The following is a 21,985-nucleotide window of genomic DNA, read 5'->3' as shown; positions in this document are numbered from 1 at the left end:
CACGCTTTAAGTGGCATGCCTAAATAGAAGTTATAGAACCCAAGGTTGTCTTAGACAAACCTTAAGGGGTTCATGAAAACTCGAGTGGGGTCAACTGACCGCAGTTAAATTCAAAATTTCAAAACCTGACAAAATTCTAGGGTGACCTTTTAAAATGATTTCTTGGCCTACCGGTAACTGTTTAACGAGGTCGAGGGTTTCCACCGCCAGTAGGCAGTAATCCACAAGTTACGACCGGGCCGCCAGGTGCGCCGGTGCTTCAGGGCTGACGACGGGCTTGGCCGGTGGAGATCGGGCTTAATGGGGCAAGAGGTGACTGGACGAGGCGGTGGTCATCTCCTCCATCAACCAGGGGTTACTTTTACCTTAAAACATTGGCATTCTTTGTTTGTGTGGCTCTGTCTCTCTTATGCTACGGCGATGGAGCAGCAGTGAAGGGTTTTTTCGCTCAGGTAGGGTGACATCTGTACACGAAATCTCTTCGTGATCCCGGCGATGGCGATGGAGCGGCATCCTACCTTCGAGTTTTCATTGTTTTTACACCGATTTGCTAAGTTGATCACATAGCATGCGTCGCTCTGATTTGATGCAGTAAACCGCAGGGTTTTGAAGGAAATGAGGATCAGTCTGTGAAGACTTTTTCCTTCCATTCATGTAGATGATGGTGGCTTGATCGCCCTTCTGCAGTGTCTCTGCACTCAGATCATGTCGTCACACCGTGCTTGACCACCAGGTAAAATTTTTGATCCCCGTAAAAGCGTTAATCCATGTCCTGTACATCATTGCGGATCATTGCCTTTTTCAATGCTAGGCAGATTTTTTAATGAAGTATAATGGCCTACAAAGCTATTAAAGGGGTGTTCTGCAACCCCTAATCCATGCATAGCACAGGATTGCAGGTCATCGGCCCTTTTATGTTGCATTTGATGATGAATGAGCGTACTATGAAAATGCGTTTGTCAATCAGAGGGAATGAATTAAAGCATGTGATCATAAGCATTGAGGAATCAATTAAATCAGAGGGTTTGTTACAGCACAGCATTATCAGTTTTGTATTTTGACACAGAAGAGCCTCGTATGCCTGTAAGTTAGTTGAGTTCTATCGTATCATAGCACATAGAGGCCCCGTCATGTCATTGCTGCTGGGAGTCAGAGGTTCAAGTCAAAAAAACGAAGGGCAATCTTTCCGAGAGGGCATTATCCAGCAGCCGGGCTCCTTTTACAACGGGAACCCTTCATCTTCTATCTGGGGCAATCCTCCTACACCACCTCTTTGGCGTGATCTCTCATCAGTCAATGTGCTTTCATCATCATCACCATTGACAGCAGCCTCTTCTTTTTCCTCTACATCCTTAGCTTCTAAAAGTGGTATCAGTATGGAAAATGAGCCGAAGGAGCAACAATGGCACCACACCTTTTCTACAGGGAGGGAAATTGTAAGAGATGAAGTGAAGCAGGAAGAGGCAACTTCAGTAAGAAGAACAACAGAATACAGATCCAATGATGACAAGTTGCAACAATTTGTAAATGGGACTGGTGCATATATGCCCTCTGACCCGTCGCTTTCCCCTTTTAGGTTTGGATTTCCACCTCAACCGACTTCCTCCGCTGATGGTACAACCAGTTTAAATCCTTCTCAGTTCTTACCCAAAGGTTTGGTGCCGGAGCTTCAGGTCAATGGCAAATCATCTGGAAGACTGGTCGATGAAGGTGGGAGGAGAATGTTTGAGGTTCCTGTGATAGCAAACACTAAATTGAAGAATGAGAAAAGCTCGAGGTTTGCAGCCCTTGACAAAAATTCAAGTCAAGATTCAGTCTTTGGAATGCCTTATTCAGGAGAGGAGTCAAGAAAAGACTGGGAATCAGGGTTATCATTTCAGAGCCGCCCCCTTTATTCCTCATCAGCTTTCCAGTATCCATCCACATACTCGGCTTCAGTCTCTTCAGAAAGTGTCAAGCAGCCAGTGGAAAATAGCCATTCTACATCTGCTTCAGGTCCAGGTGACAACAAGACTCCATTTACAGCACAGGCAAGTGATGGTGTCACACCTTCAAGTTTCAGTGAGTCACAACCTTTATTTAGCCAGAGGGAGCCCCCAGAAATCTTTGTTTTTGGTGCATCAGGGTCATCTGGAACCAGCCTAAAAGCTGGTGCATTACAGCAGAAGATGTCTCACTCTTCTGTTGTGGCATCTTCCTCAAGGATACGGACCAGCAAGTTCAAGAGACACAGCAATCTGGTCAAAGGAAAAGGGCCAGCTGCACTTGGGGGCATTGGTTCTCGACAATTGCCATCTGAATTCAGCAGGGATGCTTCTCCTCTTTCAAATGCTGGCCTTGATTCAGCCACGGAGTCTTCACATCTTGATGATGCTGAATGCTCACAATTTTCAGATGTTGGCATTTGGCCAGAGGATAATTTAGATATGGATTCTGGGACAAGTGAGTTTTTGCAGCCGTCATACTGGTCAGAACCAAAGGTCAGTTTGGGTATTAAAGCTGATGGGTCAACTTGGCATCCGGAGAGTCTGTCTAGTACAACTAATGACAACATGCATTCACACAACTTTGACCAGCAAGATTATATATCAAATTATGAAGAAAAACAGCATCTGAACCACATGCAAAATATTGGTAAGCATTTTCGTTCTTGGTGGCCATTTACCAAGAACACTGAAGACTGTAGAGAGGATAATGGGCACGTTAGAGAAGATGCTTGGACTTTTCTAAAGAAAGGGACACCTTTTAAAGAAGAAGAGGCAGATGACTGTGCCATTGGTGACTATATTAATGATGCACTCTCAGACGAAAGTGCAGCTAATTTTATTGCTGAAATGGCAAAATGTGGTGCACGTCTAGGGAAACCTGATACTGGCCAGGTGAAATCAACAGCTTCTTATGGGGAAGAACTTGCTAAGCAGTTGCCAAACCAGAAGGAAGATGCTGCTGAAGGATCAAAACCTTCAGACAGACAAAGGTTTAATAAAAAATCTTTTGGTGAGTCGCCCATCAAAGAGATTCATGAGAGAGTGACAAATATGGGCAGATCTGATGTAGCAATGAATGAGCAGAAAGAGAATCAGGAACCAGTATGGAACATTGGGAGCAAGGAGGTGCCGAAGCCTTTCATTTTTGGTTCTTCCCAGGCATCTAAGATACAAGTGGATTCAAACAGTGAAATTGCCTACGGAGGATCTGGTACCATATTGCCGTCGGCTAGCAAGAAGATTGGAAACCTAAAGGATGACAATGTGCAAGAAAGTAAGGAAGATTTTGCTTCAGGATGTGAGGAAAGCATTCTTCCTGAGCATTTTCAAAGATATGATGATACCTGGTCAGCTACTTCAGTCGATGTTGTGAAGAACTTTGGTGTTCTTCAAAAAGGGCCATTCAGTGTGTGCACTCAGCCAGTTTTACATTCTGCTATCTCCTTGAACGGAGGGCCTTCTGTGAGTTCTTTCCCCAATCTAAATTCTCATTTTGCAATGCAACAATCCCCCTTTGTTGAGCTTTGCAACGAGATTCCAACAGGCGAGTTTTCAGGTCCTGTCTCCTCATCAGATTCTGAGAGCTCACCCACAAAAGGTGAGCAATGGTCAGCAGGAGACCAGCCATCATTTCCGAGTCAGTGTTTTGAATTTCAAGGAAGTACCAAAGAAGCACATAATGTGCTGCCCATGGGGAAGAAAAAGGCCCGTGCATCCTCAAACTCAAGGAGGCACAGAAGGGGAATAAATAGACAAAGAAGGAGTACCCTTACCCAAGGGGGGATGTACACAACTTCAACAAAAGAGACAACAATCTCTTCAATGGATTTTTCTCCTTGCACAGATGAAGCTGCATCAAACTTGGGGGCAGCAAATCTGGAGCAGCTTTTGGATAACTCCACTGAACACTGGCCTGGCTTGAAAATGGATGACAGGGAGGATTGGATGCGTTTTGCAGAGAGTCCGAGCATGGAAGAACTTAGAGCTGCTGCTGCCAATCTAAGTATTGGAAAAGATCATGGAAATATTAACATCCAGGATGGCAACCAAGAATCTGGATTGCTTGAACAGTCAAATGAGTGGACTGGGCCCAGTATCTCAAGTAAGAGGAGTGGAAAATGGAAGAGGTCAGCTCTTGAGGAAGGGCAGAGTGCATCTACTCATTTTGGGAATCCGTGGGTGCCTTCGCAATTAGGAAGAGAGGATGAATTTGAAACTGACCATTATGACCTTTTTTCAAATGCTGAAGAGAGCAACCACAGAACGGATTTCGCTTTTGGTGCCAGCTCCCCCCCCACGGTGTCCTCTTCCATGCTTCGTAGACATGCTCGGAGAATTCAAAAAGAGATGGCAGCTGATAATATGAAACACTCTACTCCTATAGTAGAAATAGACTCATCACCTGGGCCTGATGTTCCTGGCATAGCAGACCTAGGCAGGGTGTCTAAAGCAACAATGGGAGTTGATTACATGCTGTCACATGGTTCAGTTGACAAGAAAGGGCCAATCAGGGTATCAAGGACATCGGTCATGAAAACCAACCATTTTTTTGCTCACAACAAGAATGCTGACGAACTTGCTACCCAAAAGGCAGTTGATTCAGACTCGTCTCTTCCTGGGCATCGCTTTGAGACTGGAATGCCTGAAAGTGCAAGTGCAGTGAAAAGTGCTGCAGCAGAACAAGTGTGTGAGCGATGGCGCCTGAGGTTAGTTGTAATTATCCTGCTTAAAGATGTTAGTGCTTTATACATAAATCAGTACTGGGAACAGGTTAGCACTCTATGTTACAGTGATTTTCAATTCACCTTTTTTTTAAATCAACAGGGGAAATCAGGCATATGCTAACGGGGACTTTCCCAAAGCTGAAGAGTATTACTCTAAGGGTGCAAGCAGTGTTTCCCCGGATGAAACCTCAAAGAGCTGTATAAGAGCCTCGATGTTGTGTTATAGTAATCGCGCTGCCACCCGAATGGCAGTAGGTAGAATGAGGGAGGCTCTTGCTGACTGTAAGCGAGCCATGGTTGTGGACCCCAGTTTTCTTCGTGTAAGGCTGCGTGCTGCGAGGTCAGTTCAGTCTTACTGTTGACAGTATGGGAGCCATATGTTTTTTTTTTGGAAAAGCTCCTTATTGTTTATGATTACAAAATCTTGAAAACTCTGCTACATCTTCTGTAGTTGTCATCTAGCGCTTGGTGAAAGCAAGGCGGCTGCAGGTAATTTCAAGGAGTGCTTGAAAAATGCAAAGGAGGGGAACAAATCTGACCCTAAAATTATAGGAGAAGCCATGGAGGGAGCAAAAAAGGCTCAGGTATTGCCCTTTGGCTCATGTTTTAATGCTTACAAGTCTTAAATGCATTCGATTGTGGTTCACACCATTGAATGTAGCTGCTAGAACCCACAATGAGGCATTATTGAACTGGAAGCATTGTGTTGTAAGTTCAAGTTGTTTTTTAGTTGGCTTCTACAGGGGCTCACTTGTGTCCTCTTGAAGTTTCCATATCAACAAGGCATTCAGTGTAGCTGCTTGCTTTCCTTGTAAACTGAGAAGGGGAAGGGAATGGGTTATGGGGGGCACCAGGACGCCCGTGTGGCTGAGTTCGTTGCTGGGAGGAGGTTGCAACTGTTTTGGGTGCCTTTTGCCTGTGTAGCAGGACCCTGCTCTGTTGAAATGAAGTGTGACCCTGCTACAGGGTGCTCGTGGCTGTGACGTGGCTTTTTGCTTGTGTCCCTGCTATGTTTGATAGTTCTTGTGTTCCCCTGTTGCGCCATTACTCGATACGGTCATGCTTCGGAAATGATCTATTCCTGCTTCCTGCAACTTCCACCATGCCTTGCAGCCAGCCTTGCCTCAACCCTCCTCAGATCACCCCTTCGTATGTGTATGCCTTTACTAAGGTCATATTGTTAAAAGTGATTTCTTCTGTAGATTATAATCTTCTATTGGCAGGTGTGGACTACATTAACTTTAGTTGTCCCCACTGGGTAGAAACCTTCTTTTATCTAAACATTGTTTCTACTAAGAGTCCCTTCTTTCATATATCTACCTCATCATCATCATAATCATGGTGGTGGTGGTGGTGGTGATGACGATGATGATGACGAAGATGATGATGTGCTATTGTTGATGACACCGGATGATGACCTACATGCCGTCCTACCTGATGATTAATCAGGGATTAAGATTGTTCATGCTGGAGATTAGCCATGGCACGGGCGTGCACGTGACACCCTCTCTGTAGTTGACATTTCCTTTTGACTGGTTGGCTTGCCTAGTGCAGGCTTCTTGTGCTTTTGTCTAACCATGTGTTGGTGCATGAAATGCAATGTAGTCCACACATAACCGTGCGGTCTTATCTTGCTTTTTGATGAACTTTTGTTCTAGCTCCCCCTCCAATGCTAGGTGATAGGGGAATTTAATGGGAGGTACTGTCTTTGGGACCAACTCCATCTGATGATCCTCAGGATGAACCGGTGGGAGCTTGGGCGGGAGGTCATTCCTTGACCTGATGTCTCAAAGTTGCGGAAGGAGACCTACCATTTGTTGCTCTAAAGGTTTTGATGTAACATGCGGAAGCTTACGGACAGGATTATACTTCGGATAACGAATATTCAACACCTTGGTTCCTGACGATTTGCACAATGTAGCAGAAGTAAGAGTGCAAAAGAGAGAGAGAGAGAGAGGGAGAGGGAGAAGAGACAATAAGGCACAATACACCCAATTGGGTCCCACCAAGGATGGTGTATTTGCTTTATTGAATGATGAGAAAAGACTCAAATATGTAGATCTGCCCGTGGTTGGAAAACTTCAGCCTTTGGTTGATCTGTTCTTGACCTTCAAGCTTCACCTTTGCTTGGGCTTCCTTTGGCTGTCCTGGCCCTTGTAGTCCTTCAACACTTTGTGAATTATGAGATACTAAAATGACTTTCTAGCCTATGCTTTATAGCACTTTTCTATGCTGGTCGGTGGTTGCTAATAAGTTGTGGGCCTGCTTAATTATCTCCCACGACCTGTTTATTGCCATTTAAATAGGCGCCTTTTGTCTTATTGCTGGCTGCCTTGGAGATGCTGTCCAGGCTGCTGTCTGGCAGCCATTGTGCCTTAGCCACACTGTTTAGGCTGCTATGAGGTTCTCTGACAGGCTGTCCAGGCCATCTAGGCCTAGCCGCCTTGCTGCCCAGGCCCTCTAGGCATGGCCGACAGCATGTCCAGACATGTATTGGCTGTTGGGCTTGGCCATGGGCCTTCTTGGCCCTTAGGGTGCTCTACAAGGCCTACCCCCTTCTTAGGCAAGGGTATTAACCTTTTTTTGGGGTGGCCCACAGGGCTTCACCTTCCATCTACATGCAACTACATGCTCTACTTCTTAGCTGCCTGGTATCTTGCTACAAGCCGAACACCTAGAACACTTGTCATCATTCCAGAGGGTGACGCACAGTACGGACTGGCAATACTTCATGTGCAGGACTTGCACGCCTAGCCAAGACCGTGTACAGAACTTGTACACTTGACCTTGGACGCTTAGAGTGGTACCTTGGCTGACTCGTCCCGGACTGGGGCTCACAAGGGACCAATTTTCACTCTAGGTCCTGCACCTGCTTGTATAGATATGTCCATGTGGCATCCAAGTGTGGGATGCACATGACATTTGATGTTTGAATAGCAGATTGTTGACTGTGCACATCGATCAACGCACCGTCAGCTCCGCTGCTTATACTGCTCATCGGGCATGGACATGAGAAATGAGTGGAATTCCAGGAATGCTCCTATTCTCGTGAACCATGACAAGATCATGAAGACCATCAACAATAGTGAAGGTGTCCTGCCTTCAATTGGGAATGTGCGCAAACTCTCTAAACCTCAGGATGTTGAGAAGCATGTCACACCCCAAGAGAGGTGAAACAATGAAGTCTTGCGAAAATGTGGCGTAACTGACACTACTGAGCTTGTTGAGTGATATGCGTGCAGAGACCATGTGTAAACCCATCCACAAGCAAATCGTATGGTACTAAGGACCAAGGTACAAGCAACCAACTATGGTGTTCTGAGAGTTGCCCATGTCAATGAGGACAATGAATTGTTGTTCCTTCGTTGTGCCATATGCACGGATTAGAAGGTTCTTATGACTTGCAGCCTCGCCAGCCTCGCTTATAATCAAACACCACTGGAGACACTGGATTTAAAGTCGGCAAAAGCTGAATGGCATTAGAGACCGAGGTTGGAGGTATAGGTGTTGCTTTAGCGGTGGCATTGTAGCGGATGGACAATGAATTGATGTCCCTTTGTTGTGCCATAGACACATATCATACCCTTCTTCTAGCTTGTAGCCTTGCCCTCATGTTCATCATCAAACACCATTGGAGGTAGTGGATTAAAGTGGGCATAAGATGAACGGCATTAGAGACTAAGGTTGGAGGTATAGGTGTAGCTTTGGTGGTGGCTATTGTAGAGGATGGTTGCTTGGCAGGCTTCTTAGCATTCCACTTGGTGAAATCCCTCTTACTATGCCCCTCATGATGGCAAAAAAACATTGGTTCTTTGCTTGGTGTAGCTTTTGCTCTTGTGGCTGGAGATGATCTCCTGTAATGCCCTCCTTGGCCTTCTCTGCAACATCTGCCTAGGTTTTGTCTTGCTGACCTCTTGAGTTGCTTTGAGAATCTTAAGTAATGTCCTTATTATCTTTGCTGTCTTGTGCTCCCATACCTTGCAGGGATGATGATTGTTGTTGCTGTTGTTGCCGCTGCCATTGGGATTTGGAGGATGGTTGGTCTTGCTTGGGCTTGCCTCCATTCAGTATCATCTCCTGATTTTGATCTGGAGTCAAAGCTTGATCGTAAGTTTGAGGCTCGTAATTTCGTATGGTAAACCTGATGTTAGTATCCAACCCCCTAAGGAACGGCGTCAACTTTTCTTCCTCGTATTTTCCCAATTGCTGTGCCATGGTAATGACTTTGTTGGAGTATGTTAGCACTGGTGAACCATTTTGGGAGAGTCGGTAAAACCGGTCATGTAGTGGGGTTGGGAGGAATGTGGTTTTCAAGTCATACATAATTCCCTGTGGCCGGATCTACATGAAGACTCGACCAATGCTACCACCACATTGAAAGAATGCGGAACAATAGAGCATCACGCGAGCAGACACCAACATGCGGACGGAGGCCAACAAACGGTCGGGTCCTCCCCCCCCACCCGAAGACCCCGTGAAAACACCATAAATGTGGGGGATGAGGCCTATATAGAGGGGTTAAGCTGACCCCAATCCACTATGTGGGATATTACATTGCCACATGCTAACGTGAGGAGCAGGAGTGCAAAATTTCATTCTAACACTCCCCTTGGAAGCAAAGCCCGATGCCGAGCAGGAGCCAATGAGGCTCTGATACCATGAAAGTATACGGAACAACAGAGTATAGCACGTGGACAGAGGCCAACAACTGGCTGGGTCCCCCCACCTGAAGATCTTGTGAAACTACCACCAAGGTGGGGGGTGAGGGGAGACCAATTTGGGCATGTTCTTGGATTCATCTAGGTATATAATTCAGCCATATTAGCGGACATGTAGATTTCACATTGTGAAGTTTTCATCCGAGTTGCGGCGAGTTGATATTGTGCTAATTCTTTCTATCTTTAGCGGTGCATTTGCCCTATCAACTACTTATTTGCAGAACTAATTCTTTCTATTTGCTACTTTCCTTAGTGCCAGGCTTCATTATGGCTGAGTCTGCCCTGCATCTCTGGAGGTTTGACAGAAACTCAATATGAAGGGCGTTGTGTGAATATATGCTCGTGTGTGTGTGTGTGTGTGTGTGTGTGGAGTGCGTGTCTGAGAGCATATCTTGATACAGATTTCTACACCGAGTATTGGGCACTGATGAAGTTAGTGGGGATGTTGTAGTATCTAGTCCATACTATGCATAATGGAGTTGATAGTTATATAGTCTTGTGGGTTGACTACTATAGTACTATGACTATATAACGTGTACGTTCCTAAAAGGTGAATTTGGGCATGTTCTTGGATTAATCTAGGTATATATATTAAGCCCTATATAGAGGGGTCAAGTTGACCCCAACCCACTATGTGGGATATTGCATTGCCACATGGCAGCGTGAGGAGCATGTAAGATGTGGTGCCTCCAGGTGGACTTTGTCTTGTGGATCTGTAATCTTAGCCAATGGAAATATGAAACAAATTAATGAATAAATTGTTCAACTGCAAAATGATCACACTAACCATCATATACTTAGTTTGGTTCAGCACGGATGATAGTGGTGGATGGGGTGGTGACATAGCGGAAGCCTTCATGCCTTAATCGCAGCCCTTGAGCACCCTATAGGAAAAGTAACGCAAAACGCATGAGAGAAGAGAGAGAGATAGATAGGTTCTCCAATATAATGTATTATGTACATAGAAAAAGGTTACATAGGCCATAGGCCATCCCCCCAAAAGGGCTACTGACCACTTCTACTGCCTATACATGATCCAACTCCAAGATAGAGAGAGATGAATTATGAGCTAACTTGCTCTGCCTGTATATAGGATGTTGATATACTGGTCGGCCAGCTTCAACTGTTGTCGACCAGCTGATTTGTCCTGTGACATAAAATATGTAGGATAAAATGTTAACTTTTCTGCCGACTCACAATGCTGCCGACTGATATTCTACTACTGCCAACCTGATATATGTGCGATGAATTGCTGCCGACCTGATGCATGCTGATGAAGATGCCCTAAATGCATCTAATACTGCTGCCAAATCAGGGAAATGATCAGGGAGTAGCCATGGCACTTCCTTGTGCACCTGACAGGGGTGGTGTAGGAATTCGGACTATGTGCCATTTGGGGAGTGCCACTATCAGACCGGCTTGTAAAGTTGCGAGTGCATGCTGATGCTGGAGTGGCATGGCTTCCCGAAGTGGCAGCCATCTCGCAGGTCCATTTGGTTATGACTTCTCTGTCCATCTTCCTGTTGAACTTGGGAGGCTTCATACCATGCATAGATGGCATGATTTATTGGGAAAATACTTGGGACCTTGCCCTCATGGGCTAGGTTGTTATGCCCGGAATGAGGTAGAATGGCTTTCTCTTGTATGTGATGTGAGCAATGCATATCTTCTGCCATACGCTGTGGACCTTTATGAATCCTCAAATACAATACTAGATAGAGTCATGGCGGAATTGATATGGGGCATTGAGGGGAAGTTTCTTGCAAAAGAAAGTTTGTTTATCCTTGTAGATGTGATGGTTCTACCAATGTGGTGGCCTTGACAGTACCCAAAGTGTCTCCCTCGACATCCCTGCGTAAGCCAATGACCTATTGGAGAACACCCGTTTTCCATGGTGAAATACCGACTATCTTTAAAAAAAAAACACACTTTTACTATCAAGCTCAATAATCTCATATCTCAAATCTCAAATCAGGGTACTATTTGTTGTAATTAGACTCGTGCTGCATTTGATGGGTATCTACAACAAAATCTGAAAACACAATCAGTGGGCAGCTTATGCTTGGTTAATTAGATCTCTAGTCTATGGTCCAAGGTTCTACTTGCTCATTAGAAATATTGTGTTCTTCCTGAAATTGTAAGCTTTTTTTATATTCTTTCTATTGCTGGAGGCATATGCCCATGATTTTGTGATGTTTCGTGGGTCTTGTTACAGCAACTGGATGATTATTCAGATAGAGCATTGGAACTTCTGCAGAAGGAAAATTTTACGGATTCCACAGCTGCATTACGTCTCATCAATGAGGCGTTATCAATCAGCTCCTATTCGGAACCGCTTCATGATCTTAAAACACAAGTTTTGCTCTCTGTAAGTGGGGGATTGATCTTGTTTAGTCTCTGCAGCTGCTGCCTTAAGCATGCTTGGGCAAAAAGATTACTGAGTATTGACTGTCTATGAGAGTCAGTATTAACAGAAAAGAATGACTTGCAGCTTCGAAGATACGAGGAAGCTGTGCAGTTGTGTGAGCAAAGCTTGCCTGCTGCAGAGCGGAACCATGGCATTGCGGTATATGAGCAGCAGTATCAAGATAATTATCCCAGCTTGCCATTTCAAAGTAGTGAGAATCTCCATCTCAAGCTATGGCGTTGGCGGTTGAGTGCAAAAGCCTTATATCACCTTGGCAGGCTGGATGAGTCACTTGATTTGGTCACGAAACACGAAGAAGCAGTGTCAGCCACTCTAACCGACAAGTAATTACTGTCTTTAGACCTCTATTTTTTGTTTCACAAGTCCTCTGTTCAGTTCATTTCTTACTTTAATTCGCTTATGCTGTCAAAGCTGTTTATAATGAAAGTTTGCATTGTCAGGGGTGCAAGCTCAGATTCTTTGGCACCATTTGCAGCTAGTATACGTGACCTGCTGCGACACAAGGTTTTCCCTCTCTTTTTAACAGAGGTTCAAGATATTTAATCTAAGGAGAGTTTTGCCATGTTGATCTCAATGGGTATGCTTATATGTTTGTTTCACCGTTTGTGTGGCTAATGCAGGCTGCTGGAAATGAAGCTTTTCAGGTGGGCAAACATGCTGAAGCAGTTGAACATTACACAGCTGCTTTGGCATGCAATGGGGAATCACGCCCTTACAATGCAGTATGCTTTTGCAACCGTGCTGCAGCTTCACAAGCCCTAGGTCACATAGCAGATGCTATTGCCGATTGTAGTCGAGCCATCGCTCTCGATTCAGTTTATCCCAAGGTCTTTGTGCTTTACACCCAACGCTCCTAGTTTGGCATGACTTTTTCCTTCTGTTTACTAAAATTGAAGTCCCTAAAGAAAGAAAGAGGCTATTGTAGCTTTGCACAATGTATGTTCTCTTACAGGTATAGTACGAACGTCGAAGCCATAGGGTTTAATTGGAAGTTCTGCCAGCACACATGGGTATGCAAATGACTTGTGACACAAGTGTTGGAGAATGCACAGGCGGAAGCATAAATAGAACAAGTGAGAGAGAGAGAGAGAGAGAGAGAGAGAGAGAGAGAGAGAGCAAAGGAGATGGAGAGAGTGGACAAGATCACCTTTTATAATAACAACCAGCTTTACAATGGCAATAGCTGTGTTGAACAATGTGCAAGGGATTGGATGGAAATAGTGAATAATGGGGAGACTCCTTATATAGTGAATATGGGAACTAGTCGACAGCCCCTAGGAGCTGGCCGACTCCTCCATGACCAACTACACATAGAAAATAGATAAATGCCCATAAAATAGGCTTTGCCCAAATACACAGAGACGCACATATTCTAACAACCTCATCACGGTCTTGTGATGATCTCAGTAACCTTGTGTCAGTGATGTCAGCTCCAGTAGTGTGATAGAGTCGTCCAGATCAAGTAGTTTGACCTGGTGACTCCCTATCCTATCATTGAAGTCCCCAAGAAGGTGGACTTCCCCCAGCTATGAGAACTCATAATACCCCCATATAATGACGAGGACGGTGATTGGCCATGCTATGCGGTGGAAGGGAAGTGGCTCTGTGCAAAATAACACACAACAATATGGATGACTCTGTCCCCAATAAGTTGTAGCCACACCCAAAGATATTGAGGATGCTGAGAATCTCTTGGAGATTGGGTCTAAAAAGGACAGCTCCCCCTTACGAGCCACGCACTCCTGATGTGTGGGTCTTTCCTTCGAAATCTCACTCCCACTCGAGCCCGGGTATGTATGGTAAATCCCTCTTAGGGCGTTGTGACGAGTCTCTGTATAGAAAATGACATCCTTGCCTGTGAGAGTCTTGCTCAAATCTCGTGGATCCAACCACAGGGTGCCATTGTAGTTCCATATTGCGAACCTGAGGTGTTTGGTCTCTTAGACCCCGTGTCCCTATTTGTGGCGACAGTTAGTGATAATGTTCTGACCATCTTTGTACACCGCCCACTTGCACGCTTTGCGGGGGTGAGATCATTCCCTATGTAAACTTGTGTGCCCATCTATCCAAGAAGGTCTGTCTGCTATTGACATCGGGGAAATTGATGATAAGGGGCCGTTCTCGTGTCATGTCCTTCCCTAGTCTCCATGTATGTGTTGGAAGCGGGGGCTGTTCTGTCTATGCCCAGCATTTGGTAGAGTGCCAAAGCATGTGCCTTGGGGGAAGTAGCCCACATACCTCACATGAAGGGAGCAGGCTTTCTTGTGTTTTTCCTCCTCTAGGGTCTCGTGTATAATGCTTTACGGGTGTTTGTGTCTCTTTACTGCCTTGTCTTTTTTTTTTTTTTTGTGAGAGACAGGGAGAGAGAGAACTAAAGAAATGAAGTTTTATTAAACGTTTTCAAAAGACCCAATTAGTCTATGAGAGAGAAAAAATGGTGCAAAAGTTCTATGTGGTTTTGGGCAATAAAAAAGAGACTAATGAAACTGAAAAAAACTCATACACGAAGATAGACTAGCTGTATGTCTATCTTATCATCATCACCATCATCATGGTGTGCACTATGGTGAGCTTGTGAAAATACATGGAGAGAGAGAGAGAGAGAGAGAGAGAGAGAGAGAGAGAGAGAGAGAGAGATGAAATGAAATGTTATATTAACGTCTTCAAAAGGCCAAAGTGACCTATGAGACCAAAGTTACAACCATGTGACATCTGATACACTGTCTTGAAAAGAAAAGAAAGAACTGAAGGTAAGTATCGAGCCCCACAATACATCAGTAGGGGGCATCCGGAAGCAGCTACTAGGGAGAGTGGGAAGCTAATGCTACTAGTCAAAATGGGGTACATGAGTACATGGATACATGAATATGGGGGAGTACAAAAGTGACAGTGAGTACAATAGTATATGGCTGGAGTCGTAATCATCCTAGGAGCTCTAGCATGGGTCTCTGTCGGATGGCCTGGATATCTGCCATAGTGAGATGCTTGGTCGGACGAGCCCGATGCCTCGCAATGATGCTCTGAATCCTCCGGTGTAGGCACCGTCTCCGATGTGAGGATCCGCGAACCCTCGGGCGTCTAGATCTGCCCAACTGGATAGCTCTCTCAACTAGAGTCCCACGGGGTGCCCACTGCTGGGTTGTCGGCCCGAGTAGTCCCTCTAAAGAAGTCAGTAATCTGTCTCTGTGTGGACTCCTTGCCAGTCGGGCGTCTGCTCTTGATAATGGACACTCTGAGCCTGCGGATCTCCAGGAGATAAAAACCCAAGCATCGCTGATCACAATAGTCCATGACTCTAGCCAGTGGTCCAAATCCCTCTCTGAAAAGGCAATGCTGTGCAGCGACAGATGTAGTGCTCCTCAGTCTCTGGCTCTATCCAACAAATCTGACAAATCCTGTCCCCTGGAGGTATGCCTCTAAATCTGCCTGTCTCTATCTCTAACTGATGTGAAGAGGTGCGGATCTACCCAATGGCGCACCTCAATCCATGAGACAGATGGGTATCCATGTAGCTCGGTCTAAGTATAAAGCCATCCTCAGTGGTGCGGAGAAGATGGTCTCTATAGAAAGCCATCTCGTCCCCAACTCTTGTGAGGGCTCTAGCCATGTCCTCCTAGTGTCCAACTGAATGAGGTCCTGTCTGATGACTCTACTAATCTCAGAATGTGTCAAGGTGAGAGAGGGTGCCTCCAGAGAGTACTGGAAGGGTGGAAGTCTGTCTAAACTGAACCCGTGGAGCTCAAACTAGGATGCTATCTGCGCATACCAACATGAAGTGTCTCCCTCCATGGCTAGCTGATGAGAGGACTCTAAAGCAAGTCGTGCATACCGGTGTCGGGGAAGCTCCCAGGTGCTATGAATGAAGGATACTGATCTGGCAAGAGCCTCGACTACGATCGGTGGTGCTCCCATCTCGGCTCTAATAATCTCATGGGGTACCGAGGCCTTAGCCCGAATCATCCTGGAGATCATGGACACAAGTGGTCTCTCCATCGATCTCCATCCATCGTATGTGCATCCTGATCGACTGTGATGATCTAGGCTAGGCCCCCAGATCTGTACTCCATATAGCATAGCCGATGTGACCAGCGTGTCAAAAAGCCACAGCTTAGTGCGTGGCTCTTGAAACTGTACCTGCGAGCACATCCTCTCTAGACCTCCTAGTGCTGCATATCCTCTAGTCAATCTGGCCTCTGCTGCCCCCCTCATGGAAAATGTGGGCCCAATGAACACCACTTCAAGATATGTGTATGAGTCAACATACTCCACTGTCTCCTGCCCATATGTGAAAATAGGCGCTGATCTCCAAACCCATTGAGCTGTAGTGTTAAACACCATAACCTTGGTCTTACCAAGGTTAACTGAGAGCCCACTGTCCTGTGCATAAGCATGTAAAGTATCCAAGTGCCTCTGCATACCCTCTGGTGAGTCTGCTATAAGCACAATATCATCAGCATATAAGAGCAGAGGTATCCTAGTGCCAGCCAACTGGGCTCCTCTGTCCCCTCGTGTCCCAATATAATCAGAGATCTCATCAATGTATAGTCCAAATAGAGTCGGAGAGGGCGGGCAACCGTGTTTCACCCCTATAGTGGAGTGTACTGGTTGGGAGAGACCCTGCACCTACCCAACTATTGTCTCATAAAGTGCCATAATACCCCAAATGAGTCCACATGGAACCCCCAAGTCTTGCAGCCTGCGCATCAGTTAGCTCTGGGCACTGTGTCAAAGGTCTTGCGGAAATCCACAAAGCCACAGTAGATCCTCCTCCCATGTGCTCTGCCCTCCTCAATGATAGCCCTGAGGGTAAAGATATGATCCAAAGTAGAGAATGTCCTCCTGAAACCGGCCTGTCCCTGAGCTCGGACCCCTTGTCTCTCTGCCCATCTGCTCAACTCGTGCTCAAGAATAGAGGCATATAGCTTGGCCAGCGAGTGACCAATCATAATGGTGCGGTAGTTAGTCGGCAGGCTCGGATCTCGAGACTTGAGTACCGTCACAATCGTGGAAGTACTCCAAGTCCCAGGAAACCCCTCACACATGGCTCTATTAAACATGAGAGCTAGCAAGTCTACAATCATATCTCTAGCATGTATGAAATGCTCGGCTACAATGCCCTCATGATCCTGTGCCCTCCCTGTATGCAATTTGTTGATGGCCCTCCTCACCATCTCTGCTGTGGAGAAGGTAGAAGTGGGTGGACAAGGCTCTGGAGGGTTCGGTAGTGGTGGCTGCTCTGGTACTGTGTAGAGGGAGGTTGCATACTCGCCCCATGTATCTGGAGAGGTAATGGCCGGAGGCGGGGGGTGCTCTCTAAGCAATCTCCAGGCCTCCCCAGAATCCTGACTCAAAAACAACTGATATGTGTCTCTCTCTAGCCAAGCTAAGAATGCTCTCTTCTTCCGCCGAATGAGGGATCGGAAGATGATGCGTGACTGTCTATATGTAGTAACACCTGTGGCCACCTCTCTCTGTAGCCGAGCTTTGAGCTCCCTACAGTCATCATCATACCAACTATTCTAGGGCATGCTCCCAGGACGTGGTCGTACTGTGGGCTGCGTGTGTGGGAAGGCCGTCGCTGCAGCTGTATGTAAAGCCTCTGTCAGGATCTGTGTGAGCTCTGCTAATGGCCTCTGTGGATCCTCTGCACTCAACAAGCTGTAGATCTCTGCGGTGTATACTCCATCAGTCTCTCTGCAGAAGGTATATCTCGGGTGATAGGAGGACTGCCCAACCTGGCGGGTACTGTAGTGGAAATCCACCGTAAAGGAGAGAAGTGCATGATCCACTGTAACTCCGATGGGCCTGGGGCCAAACGCAAAATCCTGGGTACTCGGGATGAAGGTTGGCGAGGCTAAAACATAATCCACTGTGCTGGCCCCATGTCTGTGTGGAAAGCAAGTAAAGCCACTGGCAAGTGGATACCTCTCTAGGCCATTTAAAATGGCCAGCCCATGTACAGTCCCCATCTCCAAGAGGTATCTCCCATACTCAGTACACTCCACCTCATCCTGTGATCTCCGGGTCAAACACATCTCCTCCACATCTATCTCTCTCAAAATCTCCGAAGTGTCAAAGAAGGTCTGGTACTGAGCCGTTCGAGCATTAAAGTCCCCAAGTATGATAACATCTCCCTCCCTGGAGAACTCCCATATGTCCTCATCTAGAATCATATATGGAGATTGCCCCTTGGGCGCTGCATAATGAGATGTGCTGGGTGGAAAGTAACATATAGCAATGTATAGGGGTCTACCCTCATCTGCCCTCACTCTGACCCACATGTACCTCGCGCTCTCATCACGGCGCATAACATGGATGAGTGGCTGAAGCTCCTCTCTAAAAAGAACTGCAACTCCTCGAGATCCGCGACCACCATGCTTCGAACGGGCCTCCTGTCTACGTCATCTCCCATCGGTATCCCGCCACTCTCGGTAATGTGCTGCCTGGGGCCTGATGTGTCTCTGAGTAGAAGATGATTCCCCCTATCTCTGAAGCCGTCTTCAAAGGCCCCCACATCCAGTCTCAATGCTCCGTTGCAGTTCCATACTGCAAGTCTTAGACTGGTCCCATAGGTCTCGCACCGTCAGGTGGTGCGTCTCTCTAGTATCACCACTCTGCCTCCTCTGTAAAATGCTATCTTCCCTTTTTCTCTGGCTGCCCTAATCTCCGGCATGCACTCCCTCATATGTGCTAGCTTTGCCAAGGTAAGGTCATCTCCTAAAAAGATGCCCGTTTTCTTAAGGGCGGAGCGCTTGGCCAAGAAATCCTTCTTGGTCTCCAAGGTGGGTAAGCGTAAAATGAGAGCTCTCTCCTTCGAGCTCTCTCCTCCATTCTTGTCTTTCTTGCCCACTGTCCAAGCCCCCGTGTGTGTAGGCCTCGAAATGTTCATGCGTGTGTATAAATCTTTGGCTTCCTCCTCTACATTGTCACCGTCCTTAAGACCCGTGATCCGCACATGAAGTTCCCTTGTCTTTCTTCTTTGTTCCTCCTCAATGGTTAGGTTGATAATCTTCGAGGTAGATGTGCTTTCGGCCTCCTTGTTCTTACCTTTCTTCACCACTTCTATCCATTTCTCCGTTTCATCTACTTGCTTTTGCGTCTTCGTGAGCACCTCCACCCACGAGGAGGTCTCCCGGGCCTTCTTTCTTCTCCCTCTTGAAGTGTTCTCACTTGGGCCTTGATGGTGTTCAGCTCCTCCATCATGACGGGCTGAATTTCACCTTCCTCGAGCTTATGTTGAGCACGTGCTTCTTCTATCTCCTTCTTTAGATTTGCGATCTCTGCATCTTGGGCTGCTATCCGCGCTTCAAGCTTCTTGACTTTGTCAAGAAGGCTCCGGTTGACCATATTAATTGCATTGTCCGTCTCTTTCTTGTGTTGTTGGATGGCTGCCTTGATCAGGTCTTCAATGTCGATCCTCTCCATCTTGTCTTGGGCTGAAAAAGGCTGGTTTTGGGTTAAAAATTTATTAACCCTTGGCCATAGGAAGAGCTCTGTGCGTATCTGCAGCGCTTCCCACAGAGAGAGAGAGGCCAGAGGGGGCTGTTGCGAAGAGAGAGAAAGATAGGCAGCAGGCGGGAGAGGGAAGCAGGGGGAGAGAGAGAGAGAGAGAGAGAGAGAGAGAGAGAGAGAGAGAGAGAGAGAGAGAAATGAAATGTTATATTAACGTCTTCAAAAGGCCATAATGACCTATGAGACCAAAAGTTACATCATGGTGGATCTGATACAATGTCTGGATAAAAAAACCCAGAAAATGAAAAATGAAAAATAAAGATGATGCTACTGGCACCTAGAAAATGAAACTGGAAATGGAAGGTAAACAAAAACCCTTATAGGGTGTGAATATAGTGAGGAGGGGGGTACGCTATGGAGGTGAGTGGAATATAGTGAGGGGATACAATATCATGTGGGACGGAGGGGTACACTATGGAGGTGCCTCCATCTCATAATATGTGCCGCATCGGACGCTGGTGGATCTCCTCAATATCCTCTGTGGTCAGCACCTTGACTGGGTGTCTCGCATGCCTCGCAAGAATAATCTGAATCCGCCGCTGCAACCTCCGTCTATGCTGGGATGCCCTCCTCCGTAGTCGTGGGCATCTGGACCACCCAAGCTCAATCGCACGATCAATCAGTGTACCTTTGGTGTGGGCGGTATCCATGTCCTGCTGCTGCTGTGGTCCATCTGGCGCAGTGATGGCTGGACTAAAGAAGTCTGTAATGTGCCTCTGAGTCTGGCTCTCTGTGCGCCTAAGCAGGCTATCGCTATGTCTCCGCAGCTCAAGCAAGAACAATCCCAAACACCTCTGGTCCTGGTACCCCATGACTGTGGAAAGTGGTCCAAAACCCTCTCTGAATAAACAGTGGAAACGACCATGTATCTCATAGTATGCAGTACAATGGCATATATAATGCAGCTTTGTCTCTGGCTCCCCATGGCATACTCGGCATATCGTGGCCTCAGCTGGTATACCTCTATATCGGCCAATCTCAATCTCAAGCTGGTGTGAGGATGTGCGAATCTGACCAATAGCACATCGTACTGCATGAGACAAGTGTACATCCATGTAACTGGGTCTGATCACAAAACCATCTGCTGTGAGCTGAAGAAAATGCTCTCTGTAGAAAGCCATCTTCGTGCCCAGCTCCTCAGTCGGCTGTATCCATGTCCTCCTAATGTCCAGCTGAACTAAATCCTGACGGATGAGTTTGGTAATCTCTGTCCGTGTGAGAGTGAGAGAGGGTGCCTCCAGAGAATACTGGAAGGGAGGCAATCTGTCCATGCTAAAACCATGTGCCTGGAACCAAGATGTCATCTGTCCATACCAACAAGCCGTGTCTCCCTGTAAAGCTAATTGTCGGGAGGACTCCAGGGCGAGGCGTGCATATCTGTCTCGGGGGAGATCCCACAAGCCATGTATGTAGGAGACTGATCTCGTAAGAGCCTCAATCACCAGAGGGGCAGCCGCCAGCTCTGCTTGAATAATCTCATGAGGTACCACGGCCTTGGCTCTAATAATCCTAGCAATCATAGATACCAAAGGCCTCTCCATACCTCTCCACCCGCCTGCGCTGTGATGGCCCACTGAAGGTCCCCATATCTGCACTCCATAAAGCATAGCTGATGTCACTAGAGTGTCAAAAAGCCAAAGTTTCGTTCGAGGTTCCTGAAACTGAACCTGCGAACACATCCTCTCCAAACCACCCAGGGCTGCATGTGCTCTAGTCAATCTAGTCTCTGCTGCTCTCCTCATCGAAAACATTGGCCCACTGAATACTACCCCAAGATATGTATATGCATCTGTATACTCCACAATCTCCTGCCCATATGTAAATGTGGAAGCTGATCGCCTAACCCACTGTGGCGTGGTGTTAAACACCATAACCTTGGTTTTGCCAAGGTTGACAGACAATCCACTATCATGTGCAAACTCATGTAAAGCATCCAGATGACGCTGCATACCCTCAGGGGAGTCAGAGATCAACACAATATCATCAGCATATAACAATAGTGGGATCCATGTACCTGCTAGCTGGGCTCCTCTGTCCCCCAACCTCTCAATGTAGTCAGAAGCCTCATCCACATACATACCAAACAATGAAGGTGATAACGGGCAACCTTACTTCACTCCTATAGTGGAGTGAACCAAAGTAGAGACCCCCTCTGGGGTGCGTACCTGTCCTGCAACTGATCTATATAAAGCCATAATCCCCCATATGAGCTCTGTGGGTACCCCCATCTCCTGCAATCACCTCATCAATCTGGCTCTGGGCACTGTATCAAATGCTTTGCGGCGGAAGTCCATAAAGCTACGATAAATCCGTCGCCCATGCGACCTGCCCTCCTCAATAATGGCCCGCAGAGTCAAGATGTGGTCAAGAGTAGAGAGAGAGAGAGAGAGAGAGAGAGAGAGAGAGAGAGAGAGAGAGAGAGAGAGAGAGAGAGAGAGAGAGAGAGAGAGATGGATGGATGGATGGCCGAGTCCTTTTGGGGCGAGCAGAGAGAAGCGAAGAGCATGTGGGGGCGGAGTGAGAGAAGCGAACAGAGAGAAGTGGGCGAACAGAGAGAAGCGGGCGAACAGAGAGAAGTGAAGAGAGAGGGGGAGTTGGCGGAGGGTGGAGTCGACC

The 21,985-nt window shown here is 46.7% G+C and overlaps 1 protein-coding gene across 4 annotated transcripts in view; it reads left to right on the top strand.

Moving 5' to 3' along the window:
- Positions 1 to 336: 336 nt before the first annotated feature.
- The window catches only part of LOC147608855 (uncharacterized), a 61,102-nt gene continuing 39,453 nt past the window's right edge, over positions 337 to 21,985 (top strand). Inside the window, exons 1-9 of one of the 4 annotated variants that reach the window (XM_086788158.1) lie at positions 337 to 452; positions 603 to 733; positions 900 to 4,693; positions 4,812 to 5,051; positions 5,163 to 5,295; positions 11,645 to 11,797; positions 11,921 to 12,180; positions 12,298 to 12,361; positions 12,478 to 12,684. In XM_086788158.1, coding sequence (XP_086644284.1) covers positions 1,131 to 4,693; positions 4,812 to 5,051; positions 5,163 to 5,295; positions 11,645 to 11,797; positions 11,921 to 12,180; positions 12,298 to 12,361; positions 12,478 to 12,684 — 4,620 coding nt within the window. In that variant the 5' untranslated portion in view covers positions 337 to 452; positions 603 to 733; positions 900 to 1,130. Of the gene's footprint in view, positions 734 to 811; positions 4,694 to 4,811; positions 5,052 to 5,162; positions 5,296 to 11,644; positions 11,798 to 11,920; positions 12,181 to 12,297; positions 12,362 to 12,477; positions 12,685 to 21,985 lie in introns of all 4 variants that reach the window. The other 3 variants (XM_086788156.1, XM_086788157.1, XM_086788155.1) reach the window with 3 other exon arrangements.

The sequence above is a fragment of the Cibotium barometz genome, chromosome 52, assembly GCF_041138505.1.
Source record: "Cibotium barometz isolate CiBa-2024 chromosome 52, ASM4113850v1, whole genome shotgun sequence".
Lineage (NCBI taxonomy): Eukaryota > Viridiplantae > Streptophyta > Polypodiopsida > Cyatheales > Cibotiaceae > Cibotium > Cibotium barometz.
This window is presented reverse-complemented; position numbering and strand designations above follow the sequence as displayed.